At 37.7% G+C, this 22192-nt stretch overlaps 4 protein-coding genes across 4 annotated transcripts; 1 reads left to right on the top strand and 3 right to left on the bottom strand.

The window, feature by feature from the left end:
• Positions 1–57: 57 nt before the first annotated feature.
• Positions 58–8187, bottom strand: LOC145888669 (CD63 antigen-like). The gene is made up of 8 exons (XM_082979470.1): positions 8104–8187; positions 7777–7986; positions 5290–5364; positions 4098–4196; positions 3365–3659; positions 3047–3186; positions 2595–2678; positions 58–900 (listed from the first exon to the last, which is right to left on the bottom strand). The coding sequence occupies exons 1-8, from the start codon at positions 8155–8157 to the stop codon at positions 853–855; spliced, it is 1005 nt and encodes a 334-aa protein (XP_082835596.1). The 5' UTR covers positions 8158–8187; the 3' UTR covers positions 58–852.
• A 1588-nt stretch (positions 8188–9775) lies between these two features.
• LOC145889306 (uncharacterized) lies at positions 9776–12797 on the top strand. The gene is made up of 6 exons (XM_082980241.1): positions 9776–9919; positions 10314–10490; positions 10774–10884; positions 10947–11060; positions 11489–11715; positions 11987–12797. Exons 1-6 carry the CDS (start codon positions 9883–9885, stop codon positions 12008–12010), a joined length of 690 nt encoding a protein of 229 aa, XP_082836367.1. The 5' UTR covers positions 9776–9882; the 3' UTR covers positions 12011–12797.
• Positions 12798–14154: 1357 nt separating this feature from the next.
• Positions 14155–14850, bottom strand: LOC145890502 (uncharacterized). The gene is made up of 2 exons (XM_082981596.1): positions 14737–14850; positions 14155–14492 (listed from the first exon to the last, which is right to left on the bottom strand). The coding sequence occupies exons 1-2, from the start codon at positions 14804–14806 to the stop codon at positions 14179–14181; spliced, it is 384 nt and encodes a 127-aa protein (XP_082837722.1). The 5' UTR covers positions 14807–14850; the 3' UTR covers positions 14155–14178.
• Positions 14851–15289: 439 nt separating this feature from the next.
• LOC145888347 (uncharacterized) lies at positions 15290–20935 on the bottom strand. Its single transcript, XM_082979077.1, has 10 exons — positions 20651–20935; positions 20489–20571; positions 20214–20407; positions 19965–20150; positions 18775–19010; positions 18260–18360; positions 17773–17943; positions 17263–17487; positions 16843–17038; positions 15290–16610 (listed from the first exon to the last, which is right to left on the bottom strand). The coding sequence occupies exons 1-10, from the start codon at positions 20868–20870 to the stop codon at positions 16249–16251; spliced, it is 1974 nt and encodes a 657-aa protein (XP_082835203.1). The 5' UTR covers positions 20871–20935; the 3' UTR covers positions 15290–16248.
• Positions 20936–22192: the final 1257 nt, after the last annotated feature.

Raw genomic sequence — 22192 nt, 5'->3', positions numbered from 1 at the left:
GGAGCAGATATGACAATTTCATCAAACCCGTAACGCTTAGTATTACGTGCAGACAGCTACCTGAAAAGTTTGTATTCAATATTTCGTAGCAAAGCACAAAATAAATTTACGTACAGAATTAAGATTAAATGACAACTTCCGTTCAGTCATAAGGTTCCCAGGCTTCGCAGCCAAGCTGGATCAGCCACTTTTCACGACAAGTCGGATCGAGATCTGAAAAATCAAGCTCCCGGTGAGGTTTGAACTCACGAGCCTGGGCTAACCAGGTCCAACGCTCTACCAACCGAGCTACAGGAGCTCAGTGGGGCACGGGGTAAATTGTGGCCAAGGTACACTGGTGCGCAAGCGCACAACTTGTCAGGCGACCTTCACATGCGTAGAGGATCTCCACCACAGACAACGCAGAAGTAATGCCATGCTTTGGCATAGCAAGGCTTTAAAGGGCCTGCTGCGCAGTGGGGCGATCCTGCCTTGCTATGCGAAAGCATGGCATTACTTCTGCGTCTTCCGTTCAGTCAGTGGTATTTTGAAAATCTGTTTTCCATGATGTTATTGGGTGGAAAGCAATAAAATGAAACAAAGAAAATATTGTCAATAAAAGCCAAGACGTTCAAGAACACTTTAACATAGAGTGTATACAGTACAGTACAAGCACATACATTGAAATTCCAGTGATCACTTCTACTAAAAGCTAAAGGTTACTTCGATTAATTGATTTATACAATAAAGCACATCACAAAAAAGGAAAAAATACAAAAACATTAAGCTGCAGCACCACCTCACGGCAAGTACTGTGGTATTATTACGCCGAAAAGGGGCGCTCATGAACAAACTTCTCTTTGCTCAGAAACTTTAATCAATGGATTTCCGAATGGTGCAGGCCACTACCATTGCGATGAGCTGTAACAGCAAACACATCGTTAAGTTGTACCAAATGTTTTTGCTGATAAGAAATTGTTCGTATGAACACAAAGTAAAACACGACACATTCCTTCCTAAGATGCGATTCCTGCCAAACCCGTACGGAACGGAGACAACAGTTAAAGCCTATTTGTATTCGGAAATAAGTCAGCGTGTGACTCGTGGACTGCGGGCGTGGTATAAATAGTTAACATCCTGTCTTATCGCAGCCCACGGGTTGGTGCAATACGCTGTACCATTTATTCGTGCGCGGTGGAAAAATCGACCAGTATAACCCTGTTTAATCACATAATATTTTGGTTCCGGTCATCCATTTAGTGTTTGTGTCATTGGATTTTGAACACACTCGGACATATCCGTGTTTTAATTCGCAGTTTATTTTTAGGGGACAAAAAAGAGACCTGAATATTAAAACCAAGTGAAACAAAAACCTTTCACGCTCACACAGATGTTTTACTACAGAGAAAAGCCGACTTTCAATAAATTAGCCACAAGATCTTTCACAGAACGGAAAGTTGTTTCGAAGTTGGAGACGCAAGTTATAATAAATATCCATTACGAGGAAGTAAGGTTGAATGCGATACGTTTCGACAGTTAGAACAATTGATCAGATCGCTCATGCGCACTTTCGATACGGGAAACAATTCTAAACGGGACTTTCATGGAAGTTTCCATTATATCCTCTGGTAGGTTCACGACCCAATGGTATCGTTTAACTGCATGGCACACTTCTGTTTAGGTGATAAAGCTGGTTGACACTGAAAAATGACAACCGAAAGAATGTGGGACTTGTTGTAAAGAATAAGAAACTTTTAAATTGGCATTCGCAAGAACAACATTTGTCTCCAAGACTAAAGGATCAAGGTGTAAATTCTGTTCTTTACAACAACGTGTTTCAATTGTTGTCTTCCAGCGTTTTCTAGCCGTATCACGTGACGCCGCAACAGGTGCTAACGAGTCCCTTTTGTTGAACTTTCACCGTTTCATGTGATACTGCGTTTGAGCCTCATTGATAGGAAACGTGGATAAACGAAAGAATAAACGTTTGTTTGTGCCATAAGGTCAGTTCCCTATAGTTGGACTTTTTTCACAACTAAATTCTGTATCACATCATTCACATGCATTGCTAATTATACAAACATCGATGGGAGGGAAAAAACACCTCGTACTTCTTTCACATGAACGCATTTGTTTGAATAGACATTATTTTCACCGCCACACACGCTGGTGAACGTAAAAAGCAGCCCAGTTGCAGAATTTCATGCGTTGGTTTTGTAAACAACCGCAGGAACCACGTATAGTGTTGCTCCATGGAAACGAATGGGAGTCAAATATATGAAGAGAATTTGGAATTTACAAACATTCGCGGCTGCATAGTCTTGTTACCAAAGCTCAGTCCAGACATTTCGAAAACATATCGTACCCCTGAAATATGTTGGAGCGACCTCCAGCACCCCCGAAACATGTTATAACACCGAAAAAGGGCCTGGGGTTTTTCGTCATTTGTCGCGTGTTTTTCCCGCACTTGCATAACTATCTATCTACTGGTGCAGCGACCAAAAATCGCCATTATCGAGTCACAATGTGCTTTAGATATAGTAACCGTGTCCCCTAGAAAACATTTCTGGATCTGGCCCAGCTTTGGTTAAAATTGATTGCATTTCGAAACTTACCTCAACAAACGCGATTCCAATTGCAACTCCTCCGATGATGATCAGGTTTTGTTGGAGGAAAGTTTCAAGTGATTCTGTGCAGCCCTATTGGTTGAATATCATATATAGTAAAAAGTCACTTTCTAACGACGGAGTCACCAACACGCAGCGGTGTGCGCATTTTTGTGCTAAGTAAAAAATGTTGGTGAATATTAATACACTCCCTTGCTTTTTTGGCATAGTCCATGGAAATGGGAGACAAAAAGGCGTATTTGGAATTCCCATGAAATTAAATGTGGAACGCAGCCTTTACGATATAAATGGAGGAGGTCCTTTTTGCTTATCATGGCACCCCCTAAATTATAATGGGTCCTGCTACATCACACACCCCTCGTAAGACCTGGTCTTTGGTGGAATTTTACGCCCTCTAAAACTGGAATGTTTTCGGTTCAGCAACTTGCTCGTTATCTTACCTGGGTATTGAGATAGTTTTGGAGAGTGGAAAGAGGCAGACTGTTGTCCATACAAGCTGTGGTGTTTATGTAATTGCCCTTGATTGTCTTGCAGCAACTTTGCGGCCAGTAACCGGAAAGGTACTGTGGGCCCGTTGTGGCTATAAAGTGTTTACATTGGGGTTTATAATGAAAAATTCCACCAAAACAACATATATCACTATAAGTAGATACAATTCCTTGTATAATGAGAATAAAGTACGTGCTTAGAGCTGTTTCATTTATCCGCATGACAGCATTTCTTATCTGCTGTTTCCAAGTAGACGTTTGCTTACTCACCGTTGCCAGAAGTCATTTGTGTGACGTTGTCCGTCGTCATATTCCCAGTTGTTACAGTTGTCATGTCATTAGTCTCGAGTGGTTGGGTTGTAGTGGTCATGGTGGTCATGGTGGTCATGGTGGTCATGGTGGTCATGGTGGTCATGGTAGTCATGGTGGTCATGGTCACGTTGGTCAAAGTGTTGTTCGAGGACGTGGTGTTGCCTAAAGCCGCTGTGGTTGTGCTTGATGTGATGGCGGTATGTGGATTATACAGATAGAAATCCTGCGTTCCGTTAAATCCGCAACAGTCGAACTAAATACGACAAGAAAAAAGAAGGGTCGTTGATACAAATGCTCAACCATTCATACACGGTTAAAGTTGACAATGGACGAAAAACAGTACATTTTTGCAGAATACCAAACATCATTAAATGCAGCCAGCTGAGGAATTCACTGCTTAGTTCTAAGATTTGTCCTTATTTTGAAAATCACCGTCCCAGAAAATATTAATTGTCCGTATTTATAAGAAATGCTCTGAATTTGGACTGACGATATTTGATTGTAAACCTTTTCGTTGTTTTGTCAATATGTTTTATGAGGCACTCTTATGAATATAGATGTCAAGGTTAAACACACTCTCTCGTATCACGAAAACGCTGCATCCATCAAATTAAAATAATAATTTTTGCCTTGTTTTACGATCAGAATCTATGGCAGTCGGGAATAAACATTTTCAATGTTGTTTCCTTACGTTTTGCTGTACGAAGTCGACCACCGCCATCTCATTTGCGTTGTTTCCGTAACCTCTCACCAGCAACCCGAAGTTTACTTCAATTTGCTGAGCTAAACTCTGAACCATAAGAACTTAATGTCAGTTATGGTCGAAGCGATTGTGAAAACGATTATGGGCAAACCGTTTCGTAAACGTAAACGTAACTTTGAGAAAAATATATTAAAGATATATTGCGTGTCTTTAGACACATAATTACTGATTTAAAGCAGTCCTTGGGTACAAAGTGTCAAATATATAAACCACGTAACGATTTCAGTAAAAATAAGGTCAACGTCATATATATCACTGTGGATTTTGACTTGGCCTCGAAACCACTGGAAGTATTTTGACTGATGGTGGATCGAAAAATCGAATGAGGTTTCGGAAAAAACCCAAGCCAGTGCGAAAAATTCCAACGACCTCTACTAACCAATGGGCAACTTATTCATCTTTTTCAAAGCTTACATACAACGTATTTTCATAAAAACCTGGAATCACTTGCATTTATCTTTGTAATACTTGACTTGCGTGTGACCCGCGGGAGAAAGCTTGGCACGTATGTGTTTATACTTAGTCGTTAGGTGATTTCCTTACTTCGCGCGGTAATCTCTTTGCCGGGTGACGCGCTTTCCTGTCACGCCGGTTCTACGTCATAGTTCTTATATCAGCCATTATACTCTGGTGTTTACTCATGCATCCTGGGTACAAAACCATCAGAGTTTTGAAGAATCACTAATGTCAAGAAGCAAACCACATCGATTCCACGAAAATAACGAACAACTAAAGTTCACAAGTTCTTTCTCTTTATACAGCAGTGGTTCTCAAATTCGAATGCGACGCACTTTGAAAAGGTTCTCGCTAATGCGATAAACAAATTACAAATCTGTTATACCGATTTGTTCCTATATTTACAAATGGATGACCCACTTCAACACTTATTCCCTAAAAACTCTAATACCCTTTGTTTAAGTTGTTACGCAACGCCTTTTGAAAATCCAAAGGACGCACTAAGGGCATTGCGACAAGCAGTTTAAAAACCACCGCTACCAAGGGTTTATCGTCTGATCATATGTACATACGACCAATATGCAGTTAAGGACACGTAGTTAAATAAGTATTCCCTGCGGTGATTAAAATCAAATCCGGTCTTCGTATAATGAACCCCCCTTACCTGGTATCCGTACACGAATGCGGCGACAGCGACCCCAATTTGCCCGAGAAAGAGGAGCAGGAGACAAACGAAGTACTGCGGAATAAGTGAAATTGGTTAGAAAAGTGGAAAACACCGGTGGAAGGAAAAATGAATGAATTAGATTGATCCGTTTGGATTTGACAAAGTTTGTGCGCAAAAATGACCATTATTGATTGCATCTAAACAAGTTACATGAGAGAAAACCCCTAGTGTTGTTTCTGATATATACGTTTCGCCTACAATTCGACATCGTCAGTATCACTAAAAAATAACGCGTTTTAAAACAAAATCAGATTCCAAAGTCTTTGGTGCCCATAAGAGTGTTATTAACTGATGGCGTATATATTGTTTTTCACATCGATTAAAATTCTTCCTATGCAACTTGAATATTTAAATAAAAGAAGATATTTAGGTGCGATACTGGAATAGAAAGAGCCAGGAAATAACAATGATATTGCAAAGCTGCAGACAGGGTGTGTACACGCACTGTTTCGACCTGTAAGGTCTCATCAGTGCAGCTGTTGAGTGGCACTGTGCTAGCTTTCACACTAGCAGGCACACTAGTTTCCACTTTGTGGTACCTTTCGGTCAACGTCGATCTGCAGGGTACCCTATACTAGGTACCGAACAACAGAGACGACGAACCACTGTGGAGCGCACTATGGCCAAACGGAACTGCTTGGTAACCGATAGTGAAAAAGGCAAAAAACACCAATGTAAACACATTTGCACATATATAACAATGATATTTATTCACAAATATTTCTGCTTTTTGCATTCAAGAAAGCATAATATTTTTCAAACAAGGAACAGTGCTGATATATAAAGCGCAAAGTCGGTGAGTTAGACGACTTATCGAGTGTCAGTCATATGCGGAAACACCATGTAAAAACGTGACCGACAGCCAGTTTCGTTTCTCTTAGAGATGGCCTTATTTTTGTTCCTCTACGCATGTGTAACGCAACAGGAAACCCCGCGTTGTCATCGAGACCTTTTAAGTATAGAGCAGTGGTTCTGGAACTTTAGGCATTTACGGATCCGTAATGTTTCAAATAACTTCTACAGCCCCCGGTGATTCGATAAAAAAAAACATAAATGTATTGAACAGTATGTTCTGAATACTTTTATAATGAGAATATTTAACACGGGAAAGGAATGCACTTTGAACTAAAAGAAACTATTTAATGTGAAAAGAATATATATTTGGGGGGTTAACGCGAATTGACGGCAGAGAAACACTGCATGGCACAGTTCAACATCGGTCCTTATTTAACTTGAATTATAATTGAAGACACAACGACACCATATTTGTTTTTGGTACTTATAAGGTTCATGTCTCTCATACCAGGCGCGTTTAGCCCGATATGATTCACAGAAAATGTAAATCGAAGTTAAGTCTACGCCTTATGCACATGGTTCGCTTTAGGACGGTTAAATGTGCATTGTGACATCCTAGGTGCTGAAAGTAACCCAGGAAGGCAAAATTCAACGCCTGGTGTGTTTTAATCATTCTGGTTTAATCAATTTTTTTACTTTTAACCTCTGGACATAAATCATATTGTGCAGATGCACACTTCCTACCCGTTTGTTATTACGAGGAGAAAAAATTAACAAAATTAGCCATAACAGATGGAGTTACGCGTGCAAGCACCGATGCAAGTCGATGTATTTTTGAAAAATTATCGAACGCTGATTGAACTCAATTAACCGAGGTTGCATACGCCACTCTCTCGTTAATATTTCATGGTTGTTACGTAAACGACAATTCCGGTATGTTTGTTGATGTGTTAATGCACCAGGCGTCTCTTTCGCTTTGCTTGAAATTTTAATGAGCAGTTTGGTTAAAACACAGCATTTATGTCATTGATTTATTAGCGCATTTCGCGTACCGATACGCGTTATGTACAGCACAGTAATGTATATATGAGACTGCTGGTCCCTTGTAACTCCAATGCCCGTACTACACCAGACCTAACACAGAATTTTAGAGCACAGCAACGCACAATTGCGGTTTGTGCAATGTAAAATTTCGGTGAAAATTGCTGACATAAATGTTGCTCCATTTATGTCGGAAACATAATCAATGTGATGAAACAATTGACCAAACCACATACAAATGCCATCGACCACTTTTGTGCTGTGTATGCATTATGAAATTATTCAAAACACGGTTTTAAGGTCTGCCCACGAAACCGCGTGGGAAAGTTAAAGGTTATGTGGGACGTCATACGCTGCATGTCCGCCATGTTTCGTTCAAAGTAGCGTCTGTAAGAACCACTCCAAAGCAAAGCAGCTATATACACCGTTTTCCAATTTCAATTAATTTATGAAACATATAGTTTCAAGTTGAATACATGTATGCCGTTTTGCCACTAAGGAATATACGAAAAGGACAATTCTAGTACCAACAACACAACAAAAACACCACGTTGTGCGTAAAGTTTGATTTCGTAACATTACACTTACCACACCCAAAAGCCCTCGGCTTTCGGATACCGCTCCACAGCATCCAACCAAAGAAATTAACAACACCAAAGCCCCCAGCGCTATAAGTCCCACTCCTATTCCACCGACTTGCGTTGAGGTGATTGAGTTGTTTATGGTTTTCAATGTATTCTGAATCACGTCCATGAATTGGATCAACATGCCACCAGTGAACATGGCTACCCCGGCGAACTGTGAAACACATAAATTTTGTGGTGCCATTTGAAGTTACAATATTTCAGCATTAATGTCAAATATATCAAACGACAAGGAACATTTCATTTCAAACAAGTAAATTCTACTACTTACAAGACATATCACGTTGAATGAAATAAACAAAACTTTAGTACAACTTCCGGCCATATTGTCAAATCTACTTTACCCCTATAACCTGCACACGAAAGACAACATTGTGACATTTCCGTTATGCCGTTGGTTAAAACGTGTTTAAATTAAAGACTAATCGGTATAAACACTAAAATTGTTTCCCTGTTTGCTACATCTTATCACTTAACCTGTATGCGAAAACCTTTTCCTTTGACAACAGGAAATGATAACGTCACACATCATCATTTATGTTTGAGTTATAACTTTCTGTAACGTACACTACCGGGGGTCTGAACCACTCAAAATAAAGCTGTGTTGTAAATAAACACACAACAGCACCGCTCACACACAGGTTTCTTATAACGACTTGCAAGGCGCTGGTTTTCCACTGTGTGATTCACGTTTCCTTGCCAAAGCACTACCCACACTTTAATTCTAAGGTCAGCTTAGCTGTGATTCAAGCTGGATGAATGGTAGAGCAGCTTCAACACTCCGCTTCTGCGACGCGCTGGAACCTTGCGCTAGTTTTTACGTCACGCCTCGACCGCTGTGCCTTCCGCAACGTCACTTGCAATATCGTATATAGTTAGAAAGTAAGAGAATTTTCTCGCTATTGTGGAAATAGTGATGAAGATTTTGAAGACATTAATTTCAGTGTTTTCTCGCTATAAAAGACATATTTCTGACAAGCACGGGTTCTACAATAAAGCAATTCAAACCGTCATTTCAGACATTAGCATGTGCGGCAACACCACCATCGTACACGATATCTGAAATATGTTGATCGAAAATATCTGAAACCAATATGTAAATCAGAACAAAAGATAATTCAATAAACAAACATAAGCATTATGCGCGGAAATGTGTTGATCAGTTTTATATATAGCCTTGGTATCAAAATACAATGCGTATATTGATAAAAGCAGACCAACAGCGCTCCCGAGCGACAGCAAACTGTTGTGAAGTTGTTTGTATAGACCAAATAATGCTGGTAATATTAGGCCAACTGCATTATGTCAGAAGAGAGTCTTTATCTTCTATCTAAAAGCCTATGCACAAATTGTTAGTAACTTTACATCTAATGCAATGATAGTGTTTTTAATTTTTCTGGGTATTTTATGATCCCGAGAGAAGTACAAGAAAAAAATTTGTTCATAGCTGTACTCTTTGGTGCCTTAGCATAGCATAAAAAATGCTTGTTCGTTTTTGTGCATAATTAAAAAAAAATATCGAACATTTAAGATATCGAACAAAAAATATCGAACAAAAAAGAAAGAAAGATATAGTAGGTGTCCCGCAACTGGACTCTTTTTTATTCCTCAGCACTGGCCAACCCGCGCATCAGGGAAGATACTTTTACACCGGGTCACAAAGTTTTTTCCAAACTTGATCCACATATAAGCCTATGTAACATAGAAATCTGTGCGAATGTTAACGCTACGATTTCGTGTAGTATTTCAACTCAAATTTATAAACAAAAATAACAGGCTGTGGCCCTGTTCACGCCTAATCATTAAAATTCGCACAGATTTCTGTTTTACACATGCTTATATGTGGATCAAGTTTGGAAAAAACTTTGTGACCCGGTGTAGTAGTATTTTCCGCGCACAGACAAATGTTTTCGTAGATTTGAGGTATGATATCTATAGAAATATAGTTTCGATAAGGAACAACATTAGCATTGTGCACTTATTCAGTTCAGTACAGCGTTTTCAACTGAACTACGGAAAGTTTTACAGTTCAACCTCCCGAGAAAATAAAATGTCTGTTCAAGGTGATACGGACGCATTTGATGACGGTATGTTGTCAACGTTTTTATGTAAACTTGCTGTGTGCTTTAGAATGTGTTAATCACAAACGTAGGTAATATTGCTATTGGCTATTGTTTGAAAAATGTTAAAGCCAGTCCTCATTTATCATATATGTGTTACTGATTCAAAACAACCTGAACCACGTGTAATATAATACTATGCCAGATTGGATATTTTTTTATTGGCGCAGAGGATGTTTATTAGCGTTCGTTAATTTTGCAGACCATTGCAACATTCTCCGTATGTTACTGCATTAACTAATTTGTATGGTGTGGATTCTCGGTAAATTTTTGCAGAAGTGTGCGAAGGATAAATCCTTTCCACTGCGTTTTTTTCCAATCTGGATGCCATGTTTGTTTAAAGTTGGATGTATTTTGCAAGGTGCAAGAAATCCAAAGAAAGGAACTGCACAAAGTACAATGACAACAACCCATACATCAGGACCAACACAGGTTGAGAATAAAGCTGAACCTTTTAGGACCGATGTACAGCAACCCACTCAGTTTTCTCACCAATTCCAGCCAAACACAGGAGTGGAGATCCAGGCAGCTTCAGAAAGTTAGACACCACATGTCATATAACCCAATACAGAGACTTTAAATGAAGACAATTTCTTTTGTGGGAAATGTTTTACATATAAATGCTTTAGATAAAGGCACATTTCACAAAAAATTTAATGCATATTAACAATTGATGAACCATTGGTCAACTTCACTTGCAGTTTATTGTGGCTTATGTCTTACCTTAGCTATTTTATCACCAGTAAAGTTAGCAACTCTTAAAAGTTTAAAACAGTTTTTTTCAAATTTATTATTTCTAATTATGTATTATTTTTAAACAGGAAGAACTCAGGTGAAACATGTCAAAAACAAATTTAACATTCGAGCTGCAAACATATCATCAACTACATTTGGTAATATGGGCCACGTGAATATTAACACCAACAAGGCTGGTAGGCAAAAAGGTTGGAAATTAGAGGTTGTAGTATTGATGTTGTTCATATGTTTGTTGTAGTGTATAAGCCTGGCGCAAAAAAAGAAGAGGTAAACATCAAAGGTGGGCAGTTTGTTCAATCTACTATTGGTGGAAATAGTGAGTACCATAATGAAAACACTTCTGTTAGTGCAAGTAAGTATGTTAAATATGTGTTGTTGTGTTTGGAATCTATACCTTTTTTCTATGCTGCTTTATTGTATATTCTGATAAAACAATGGAACAATCTAAATTGTTTCCAATTTAACTTGTGGTGGTCATTTTGAACTTCAGTATATGTATTGTTTTATTTGCACAATTTAGAATATAATCTGAACTTAAATAGTACTAGGGCTATGTATGGCATACAACCACTGCCGAAACATTAATACACCATAAATTACCTTCAGTTGTCACAAGAATACAGGTATAAATAGACATGCTTCAACTTCCTGTAAACATTTATTCTACTGAAAGAAATTAAACAAACACTGTATGGCACCAAAGCAAGGAATTGTTTCTACAATTCCATATACTTCATTGTTGTCATGATTTAACAATGATTGTATTATCTTTCTTTGCAGCCAAGACAGACAGCCAGCCAGGTTCTATGGATATTCCAGACAACCCCCCATACACTCCGGAACAAGTTGTGCTGAAACTTCTTAAAACTGGAGTAAACTCCAAGGATCTGATTGATTTACTTGAGAAGGAATACTCTGTTGTCAATCTTGCTTATGCTTTGCCTAAGTCTGCATGCAAACGGAATGCAATGATCAATGCCCTCTTGAGTGCAGTACAGGAGGAAGAGGTAGAAAATGTCTATAATTTTTCTTGTTTTTAGTAAATAAAAAATACATTTTTAAAACCGTTTGTCCTGAGTGTCATAAGTTAAGTGTTTTTAAAAAAGACCCAATTTTTAGTATGTTTGAAACTTTAACACAAACCTTTTTAGTCATGTTGCAATCTTGATCTAATGGTGTGAAGAAAGGGCATTTAGATACAAGAATTATTTTTGGTTGAATAAAACTATTTGGGCACTTATATTTTTTATGCAATACAACATTTTTAATGTTTCTTAGATGGAAATGGAATCAGGTCAATAGTCACTTACCAGAATGCACATTTTGTGAATAAATGTGTTTTGTTTGTCGAGAATTTAGAAGTTGCTTTGTTAGTGTACTCCTTTTTACCCATTATGCATTTCTTGTAGCTATAGTCATTGGTTGCTTAACTTAAACTCTGTCCACTACAACTTTAAAACTAATTATGTTGGGGTAATCTTTTGGGACAATGGTTTCCAATCTTTTTATGGATGTGGACCCCTGTATAATTTACCTGGGCATCTTGTAATGAACTAAGTTTTACATTTTCTTGACATAACAATTACAAAAGTTTGAAATTGATCGTAATATTTGCATTGATAGCTCATGAAAACTATTTCATTGTCCCTAAACCACATCTGGGAAGCACTGTTTTGAAGGTATCACAAACTTCTGTGAAACAGAAAGTTGTGTTTTTCCTAATTATATTTTTGAAATCTTGTGATTTGATGTGTTCCAAAGTTCCAATTATTCAGATAACTGTCTTTTTAATGCAAAGCATAGAAACTTGTTTTGATGTGTGTATGTTTTTTTTATATTTCATTTGTAAACAACAAAAAATATAAAAAAAATGATTAATTCCATCAAAATTAAAGTATGTCTGTAAACTAACAAACATAAAATACCACTGCAAATAATTGTTTTGCAATCAGATGCATGTCATTTGACAATTACAAAAGCCTTCCTGGAGTTAATTTCTTCAATCCATTTCTGTAACATAAACTGTGTTTAAAAAACACCCGTAAGTGTGGTTTATTTGTTACAATAAAAAAGATATGTGCAAATTATAGCAATCTTCGTCCGGATCTATGTATATCTGATATTGTATATGTTGTAGGTAGTGCTGAGCCACAACATCTATTTAACAAACATTTTTATGACTGACATGCCATGGTCTTGCAGCATTTTTCGTTTTCGGCGAATTTCACTGATTTCGTACAGTGTTTTTCGCATAATTTTGAGCAGTTTTCGGTCTTGACTGTCCTGAACAAGATCATAAAATATTGAACAACTTATTTTTTTAAAACTGCAATGGTACGTTTTTTGAAGTCTTGCTTAAAATGCCATTTTCCATGGGCTGTGGCGAAGTTGGGAAGTTGTAAATTTTGGAAATCTTTGCCGGGATCTAAAAACAAGATGTTAAATATCAGAACCGTGATTTTGGAAGTAACAAAAACCAGTAAAATCATTTTACTTTTGTTTTTGCCTGGGTGTGATTTTCGGAACTTGTTGCGCTTCCACTTTTGACAGGTGACAAATTATGGATTTCAGGTTGCATTGGTTCGTCGTATTCCCGACCCGAATAATCTTCACAACAGCAATAACTGTGTGATTTTTCGACATGCTGTTGTCATATTAACGGGCGATTACAGATCTAGGTCCTAGATTGGTTATTTCGTAGCGCTGCATGCGCAAATTTATAAAACCACAAGCCTTTGCGTTTACAAAACTATGGGTTAATTAAAAATTGCCAATTAAATGCCGTGGTTCTTGTAAGTATACAAGAAAGGACTCTAACCATTGCCAAAGTTCGTGCTTTTCGCGATCACCATATTTTGTAGAGCAGGTGTTTCGACGTTTGCCTTTTCGCCCAGCAAGTTCTCCACGGTATAAGCTTGAGAAGTGCGCTGCGGTGAGTCGACATCTGTTACGATATCTCTGGACAAAGTCGAAACTCTGTTTCTAAACTCCTTGCATTGTACGCGCGGTGTCACAAACTTGCCACAATTAACAGATTGTTGACTCATAATTGCACTATAACTTAGTTTCGCCTGTCACCTTTCAAAGCACCAATTTGCATGTGTTGCAAAACACCCCATATACTAGTAGCTATATGCCCTACATACGCTACCAGAGTCTAATACGATAGTATTCTCACAAAGGTATACTATATGCTATAAAGCTAATAATCTAATTTTCATTTACCAAAAGTCGCCTGCGACTGAAAATAACAGCTGGATTTAAAGAACTATGATGCAATACTCTTTTTTGTTACCGTATTTGGGAAATTCGACTTTTTTCTGCTAAATATAAATAAATATATATAGGCCTATTTGAAAATATAAAGCACTTGACGATGCAGCTTTTATTTAAACAACTTAGATAAAATAAAACAATCAGTACAGCAAATATGTAAGGGTTATTACGAAATCAACTACAGTGATATAAATTCACCCCTGTGGAAATGGATAACAGAGTCTGACAGCGTAGTCGCGACATTCTTGTCGACGTCGATTTTCACACAACAATCCCTTTGTGTAATCTACATAGGTTAGGTATTGGAAACCGTACACGTTGGTGGGGTTTGGTCCACTGACCACTCTTGCCTCAATTGCTTGGACCTCGTCGAAGTAATGGGCTGGGTATTGTTGCTTCAAGTTGGAAAAGGACTCGTCGTCTATTCCGTATGTAACCTGGTCATGAGGGTCATCTACATCCATCCACGGTGTCCAGAGGTGGCCAGTTGGAGGACAGGAGCCCAAATCTAAAAAAAAGCTAAAATTGTTGCCTACTGGTCACATGTCGTTTTGCAGACCACATTATACAGTAATTCGGTGATGTTGAATCTTGTGGCCTAATTTGTATCTGTGTTGCAACATAATAATCGGTCTGGAGTTTTCAAATTGGCCTTATTACTGTTTGGCAAAAAAATTGTTCCAAATTTGCATATCATTGTTATGTTTATCTTTCAAAAAAAAACAGCATTAGAAAACGCATCGCTAACTTACTTATCTGAGCGTTGCAGGTGACGAAAAAACAAGTCATCGCTACAAGAGTTTGTAACACAACCAACTTCATCTTTCTCTCGGTATATAGTTGATTAATCCTGGGTTCCAATTCTCTCTTCAAGAAAGCAAGTGACTTGAAGTGTGACATTGGCATAGCTTTTATACTGAAACTGAGAGCTTTGCAGCTTCATGCCGGGGTTTTTCGGCATCAAGCGGGTCACGATTTCGATTCCGACGTGCACTTATTAAGTCAAATGGATTTTTCAAACGTGATCCATTTGGCGGCAAACCACAACATTTCTATGTAGCTCGTTTATTTTTCTGTGACCTTTGGTCTTAAATTGGTTGTAAATTCCATCCCGGAGGCGAAGTTATCCCTTCGGAAAATTATGTAAATCAATTCGTGCCCCAGGGCAAAAATGTCGCTTTCAGAATAGTTATTGTTGGTTGTTTCTTCAGCCATGATTGAAAACGATTAAAATAAAACGTTGAAACTTCCCGAGTGAAACATATTTCACTAAGTTCGACCATATGACAGGAAAACACTAGTCGGTAGAATATAAATCAGAAAATATATTTCTAGCTTAAAAATATTCACATGTTCTTAATTGCAACAAGCTGAAACACAAACACAAATTGGTGTTCTGCGATTATAAACACGCACGACCAAAGAAGGTTGTTTTAATATCTTGTTTTTTGAGACGTAAGTGAAAAAAGGTTACGTCAAATCCGTGGGAATTTCATTCAAATGAAGGAGCTTTTATTCGAATTGGCAATAAAAACAACGGTATAAGTAACAACAGTGGCCAAAACAAAGCTTTATATTTTCTTCTGGAAAAACATAACTGTTATTTTGTGCATAAACTTACTTACATCACATAGTTGCAGTAATAAATGTCGCAGGTTAACAGTAAAATGCATTGGATTGAAAATTACGTTGACTGCACAACAGAAACTGGAGTGGACATGTATATTATCGTAAGCAAAGCAGTTCGACTTGCACCATTGCGGCAATAAAATTCCATACAAATCTCAAGCAAACAATTGGAAAGAACAACCTGCTGTTAGTATGGATTGAAAAGCTAATAATAAATCGATCATCTCATCGCATTTTTAAAATTTCTACGTCGAATTTGGCACCCTGACGTCATACAACAAATCTGATACCGAAAAATATCGTGGGCGGTAAAAAAGATTGCAACTAAGCATGGAGTGAGACGGACAGAGATCGGAAACGGTGGGGGATTGGAAGAAAATATTTGTGGCAAGAAACGCCGACGGGGAATACCAACATGACTTGTATTTGTCATTATAATGATTCGTTCCCACGAGCAATGACAAATAGCCCAGGACAACTTAGCGCGGCGACAAAAATAACTATTTTCGGACGCCTAAGCCGGAAAACTATTAAGGGAACATTTTAAGTGATGGGAGACTTCCAAATTTTGAGTAATAGCCGGTTTTTACACTTGCCAACATTCCAATTCAAACTGTGTATAAATTAATTTTTCATCAAGAATCTGATGACGTATCACTGTCGTCGCTCTCTGATTGGCTAGAATCGGTTTCGGATGACTGGTGATCCAAGTTAGGCATCGAAACAGTCGACCGACTTCGGGGAACTGCGAACTTTTTGGGTCCCGCCGTCTTTTTTGCTTTAACTGTTTGAGTGTATTGTATTTTCGGTGCGTTGGGAGATTTGGTTGTCTTGGAAACCGAATATAGCGCCATCAAGGGGTTGTTGTTGCCATCCGATGAGCGGTTTGGTTTGTCTGTGTGTATTGGTTTCACAGGCAGCGGTTTGGGCTTGGCTGTGCTTTTAATGAAGTCATAGTAAGATATGTTTGTCGGTGGTTGCACAGGCTCCCCAGATCCTGAAAGTTTCGTCGGTTTAAGCAAAATTTACGTACTTTTTACCAAACCAATATTACGTGTTATTTTAACCCAAAAAAGTTCTAACAAAACCAAAAAAATAACCCTGTCTTTTCTACAGCCTTTTTAATTTAAACACCGTTAAGGACAACAAGTGCCACGTTTAAATTCGAGTTTTTACAACAAAAAAATCACGTGACGGAGAGACAACCAACCCCCGCACGTAGATCTTACCACACTCCCTTGTTTTGCTGTTGGGTTTGGGGAGTGGCGTGGAACGTATTGTGTGGAAGTATCGCTTGATGTTACCGTCCGCTGGAGGCGGCAGAGATCTACTCCGCGACCCGCTTGCTTCCGAGTCTTTGGAGGAAATGGAAGATGCGCTCGAAACTCCACTGTCCGTCCTTCCATCGTCGCTAGACAACGCCCCCTTGTGACAAAACGCGTGTTTATTAGGAAAGGGCATTTAAACCAAAACACACCGATTTGCATCAAATCAACGTTGCAATACGAAGACACCAAATTTTATCATGGACTATTCAAATCTCTTAAAACTTTTACTTCAAACACATTTGCTCAAATCAAATTATCAAAGGCTTGCCACCCATAGCTTAAACAGCGTTTAAAAAAGTATGCAAAATTATCAAAATAAACCTTGGCAGTGGCCTTCTCATTCTCAACGATCAAGTCCTGAAAGAAGTCTTTCCAGTCGAGTTTCTCCACAATTCCTTTCACGGTTTCGGTTAATTCCCCTGTGAGTGCGTGATCACGTGGTCTACCTCGGCTTTTCCGCACGAACGGACCGACCCTGTCTCGGTTCAGTAAAAGTCGCGGCACGTTATAGCGTGTCGAATCTACCAGGCTGGCGAACGGTTCAACCTGACACATTATAAGGACATGCAAGTAAAATGAAGCTAAGTTTGTGGGGGCAGTGGTGAAACTAAACCGCAACGCGTTTCCGACAAGAATTCAACGGCTGGTTTGTCCCAAATAGTAATGAGAAGCTGAAATTTAGTATTTTTTCTACTCATTTAAGAAATCTCATCTAGTATACGAAAAACACAACGGGTATTTTTTTCTGTACATTCAATCGTCCCGGCAGCAGTTTTTTTAAATTTAAACCTTTGCGAAGGTTAGTGTTTGTCGGTACCAAAAGGATCTTACCTCAAGCGACGTTCCCATGACAATAAGCATGTCACACACGGGAAAGTCCCTCAAGTAGTAATAGAAGCGTTTTGGCAAATCCTCTCCGAAGAAAACGATGTCGGGTTTGATCACTCCGTAACACAATGGCGTTAATTGGCAACGGGGAATTTTGCCATTGAATATCTTTGCCTAAATATAGCACAGGTAAAAAACAAATCATTAGCACAGGCCATTTTTCTCATTACAATGCATGGTGCATGTTTTGGGTAAAATGTATTATTTCTCACATCTGTCTAAATACACATAAAAAAAGAACAGCACGGGAGAATTTTCAATTACAGTGTCCAAATTTTTTTGGGCAAAATTGTCGAAGTTTAACTTTTTTAAAGCAGGGGTTTTCATTACCTGCATAATATATGGTGTCTTCAGTGATAGGCATGCCAAAAAAACAGTTGACTGTATTTTTCATCTTAGCAGTTTTTTATTCACAAAATCTGTAACAAACCTTAATGTCTTCGCCGTCATATTTCTTTCCACATTTCACACATGAGGCTGTTGCGAACGTTCCATGGGCTTCAACTAACTTGTTTGAAGGAATTCCAGCAACTTAACAAGAAATTAAAACTTGATGATGTGTTCATTCACAAATGTCACAGATATGTGTCAGCCTTCCCTTAAATAATACTGTAATGTCCTTCTTTAGGGTCTAGAGTTGTCCATTTTGTTACATTGTTGTTTCATGTGTTTTTCACATAATAATTATACACATGATAACATTTTATGGACTTGTTGGCTAAGTTGAAATGACCCATCACAAATCAGATTTACCTTCATTGCGCCACAGATTTTTTAATCTCAGTGTTACATAAAAAAATATCAAGTTGTTTACATGTCATTCTGTTACAATAATTTTATGAACGGGTAATACAAAAACACAATATAGAAGGTCAGTTAATGTCATAAGGTGCAGAAAAGTCTGGTAAATACATGATGCAATTTTACAGAAATTTGGTCACCCACTTCTTTCAAGGCCGTCAATATTCTGTGTATAAAGCCTCATAAGTAGGCCCTTCTCATGAAGAGCCCTCACAAAGTAATGTGCCCCATTTGGACGGTACTTTCCACTCGGATATAACTCCTTGGCAAGCTCAAAGAAGGGACGGGGATTATTCTGGAAGTAGTCAAGGTCAAATACTGCAGTTGGGTATGGAATATTGTAACGCTTGAGGTTGTCATAAAGTCCTGTTCCCGGAGTCCTGCAGATCAATATAAAACAAATGAGAAAATTTGTAAAAGAATTGCCGACCATGCCTTAACATACTTATATTCTTTTCACAATAAATAGATTGATGCTCTTGCCAAATTAAATAATTTCTAATAATATATTTATTAGATTTAAGTTGAGATTTTATAAAATCACCGGCCCATAAAACTTGTTTGAAATTTTAGCAGTCCTGATACAGATCATTAAAAACAATAATATGGTGAATTTACGCAGGAAAAAAGACAATCTAATTTTGCTAAGGTTGCAAGATATGCATATGGGTGATCCAGAATAACCAACAGTTTAAACATTAAAAACACACATGAGGTCTTTGCCATAAGAAACTTTAATGGCTTAAGCCTTTGTTTAATGAAGTATTTTTAGAGTAACCTTTACCACCAATTGATTCCCAGAGCAAGGAGTTGACACTCATCAAGGGGGGTGATTATTTGTAGAAAACAAACCTGACACTTGATATAGTGTGTCATCAGGCTTGGGTAGAACAATGGCATGAGGCAATATGAAGCCACAGTCATAGCAGTTTATTTTACACATTTTGAAACTTAATTTGATTTTACCTTCACATGAGATAAGACTGAACAAGTGGATTAAGCACCCTTGTCTTGTTTTTTGTAATTTTTGTCAAAAAAACTACAAATTAAATACAATTAAATTGAGTTTTTAGCTGTAACAGAATCAAAATCGCAATCAGAACTTATATATATAAAAATATATATACACCAAAACAACGCAATTTAAAAGGCTCATTTTATTAAACCAAAAAAACAATTTTACTTTAGTTTAATTTTACTTTATTCTGAAGAACAATTGAGATTGCCTGCAAGCTAAAAAAAATGTTCGGTATATTTATATACATTTTGAATACCCCACTCTGTCTTTTATCTTTAGCATTGCATAACATTCATATTAAGAAGTTTATTTTTACCTGAAATCAGGAATTCCACTTGCTGTGCTGATGCCCGCTCCACACATCACAACTATGTTTTTTGCTCGGCCAGATTTTATATAATTCACAATTTCATCAAGGGAATTTTGTTGGGTAGTGCTTGAGTGTGTTGGACCTGCACTGTGGGTGGAGTACGCCCTTGTTTTCTGAACATTTACTGGAAGTCTGAACAAATATTACACTTATTTAAAAACTAACAAACCAACCAATATTTTGGTTGCTTTTTACCTCCTCTGATATTTTTTATTTGCGCCAATTTCCAACTTGGATAATGACTGTGTGATTCCTGCAGTTAAGTCAGAATGTCTTTTCTGTTTGTATTTCTTGTGTTGACGTTTCGGTTTTGCTTCTTTGCTGTTGAGAGGTTTTAGCTTTGATGAAGGTTTGTGGCTGTGGCCCTTCCCAGCTTTTTCCTGTGATTTCTGCAAATAACATATTATATTGAATTTTCGGCAGTTTAGGAAAGATTTTTGTATGTTGTAATTTATGCTACAATGACTCACACTGTTTGCAGATTGTGTAACATTTGGTGATGACTTTGTGCTTGGTACTTGTTGAGGTATTAGCTTGCGTTTAGCTACAGATTCTGCATAAAAGCATTTCAGTGTATATACAGATTGTTTTCACTTGAAAATATTTTGAACAACAGCAATGAGGTTAATTACCTTCAATTTGTTTCTTTGCTTTTGATGTTTTGGCCATGGCTCCCACCACAAAAAAATTGTGGCAGGAATCAATACTTGTGAGGATGGATGTCACATATTTGGATCTTTTGGCCAAGTTGGTGATGCGGAAAAAGGAATCAAATTTGTCAAAAGTTGTTTGTGTTCGTCTGGGAAGGCCCAGCAGTTTTGGAACAGCTCTACCAAACTGAAGAATTACCATAGACAGTTGTAGTAGTTTTATATCGCATATGAACTGAACAAATAAAAATACCTACATGCAGAACTACAACTGAATAGTATTTCATTAACTATGTAAAATTCAAATGTAACCAAATAAAATTTTTGACAATAACAAAGCAATAAGCCCATAACTACTTTTTACAGATAAGCTGTAAATAGAATTTTGCATCACATAAATAAATAACCATGCAACCAAAAACATTGAACATGGTTATATCTGTAATAACATAATTAATCATTCGGATAACAACAACAGCAACCGACGAAAATGAATCAACCCGCTGTGTGACGGAACGACAACAAAACACAGAGCTGCGTCGCTTGTTGACATGGAAAAAAACAAGTCCCGGTTCCATATCACCGGTACTACGAAAAATGCCTATTTGGTTTATATATAAAGAAATTTATCAAGTCAACTATCTTGTTATTATTTAATTTAATTTTTCATACAAATGGTCATAAAATCCTTATTTAACAGAAAATTTAACAGTTTATGCACCAACGGTTCGGTTTCCTCTGGTCCGGACTCAAGTTTTGCTTCGTGAGATTTGCAGTGGTCCAAAATTTGTTTCTTGTTGTTGGTATTTTGGTTTGTAATCGGTATAGTTGTGACTTGAAACAAGATTTGAAACAAATTTTGCAAGGAAAGTATTTGTTTCTGGTAAATGTTATCAGACAAACGCCGAGCAGTCCAGCCAACGATTTTCGCATGTAAAATCATAGTTTATTATTTTCCATGCGGATTTCTGATAAACTTGCCCCCTGCACATAAGTTTTTTCGATCCGAAAATGTACCACGTTATTTTTGGGAAGGGTAGCCTATATAGAAAGTTCTGACAACCACAGGTATACGTGTTTGTCGTTTATTGTTGTGGTTTGAAACCACAAGTTTCAGTGTTAAGAATATCGTTGTTATTTCAAATTATTATTTGTTTGTCAGAAACTCTGTAAAAAACATTCAAGCAACATTACTATATAATTGTGACCATGAGCTATCAACTGTATAGAAACACAACACTTGGAAACAGCTTGCAAGAGTCATTGGATGAACTGATTCAAAGTCAACAAATAACTCCACAACTTGCACTTAGAGTTCTGTTGGAATTCGACAAAGCAATAAATCTTGGATTGTCTTCAAGGGTCCGAAACAAGGTTGTCTTTAAAGGAGATTTGAACACTTACAGGTTTTGTGACAATGTTTGGACATTTGTATTGAAAAATGCTGAATTTAATGACTGTATGTTAAGAAATAAGGTTGACAAGGTGAAAATTGTTGCATGTGATGGCAGGACAGCAGCGACT

This window comes from Ascidia mentula, chromosome 2 (assembly GCF_947561715.1).
Source record: "Ascidia mentula chromosome 2, kaAscMent1.1, whole genome shotgun sequence".
Lineage (NCBI taxonomy): Eukaryota > Metazoa > Chordata > Ascidiacea > Phlebobranchia > Ascidiidae > Ascidia > Ascidia mentula.
The sequence above is the reverse complement of the archived record's forward strand: the minus strand, read 5'-3'. Positions and strand labels throughout refer to the sequence as shown.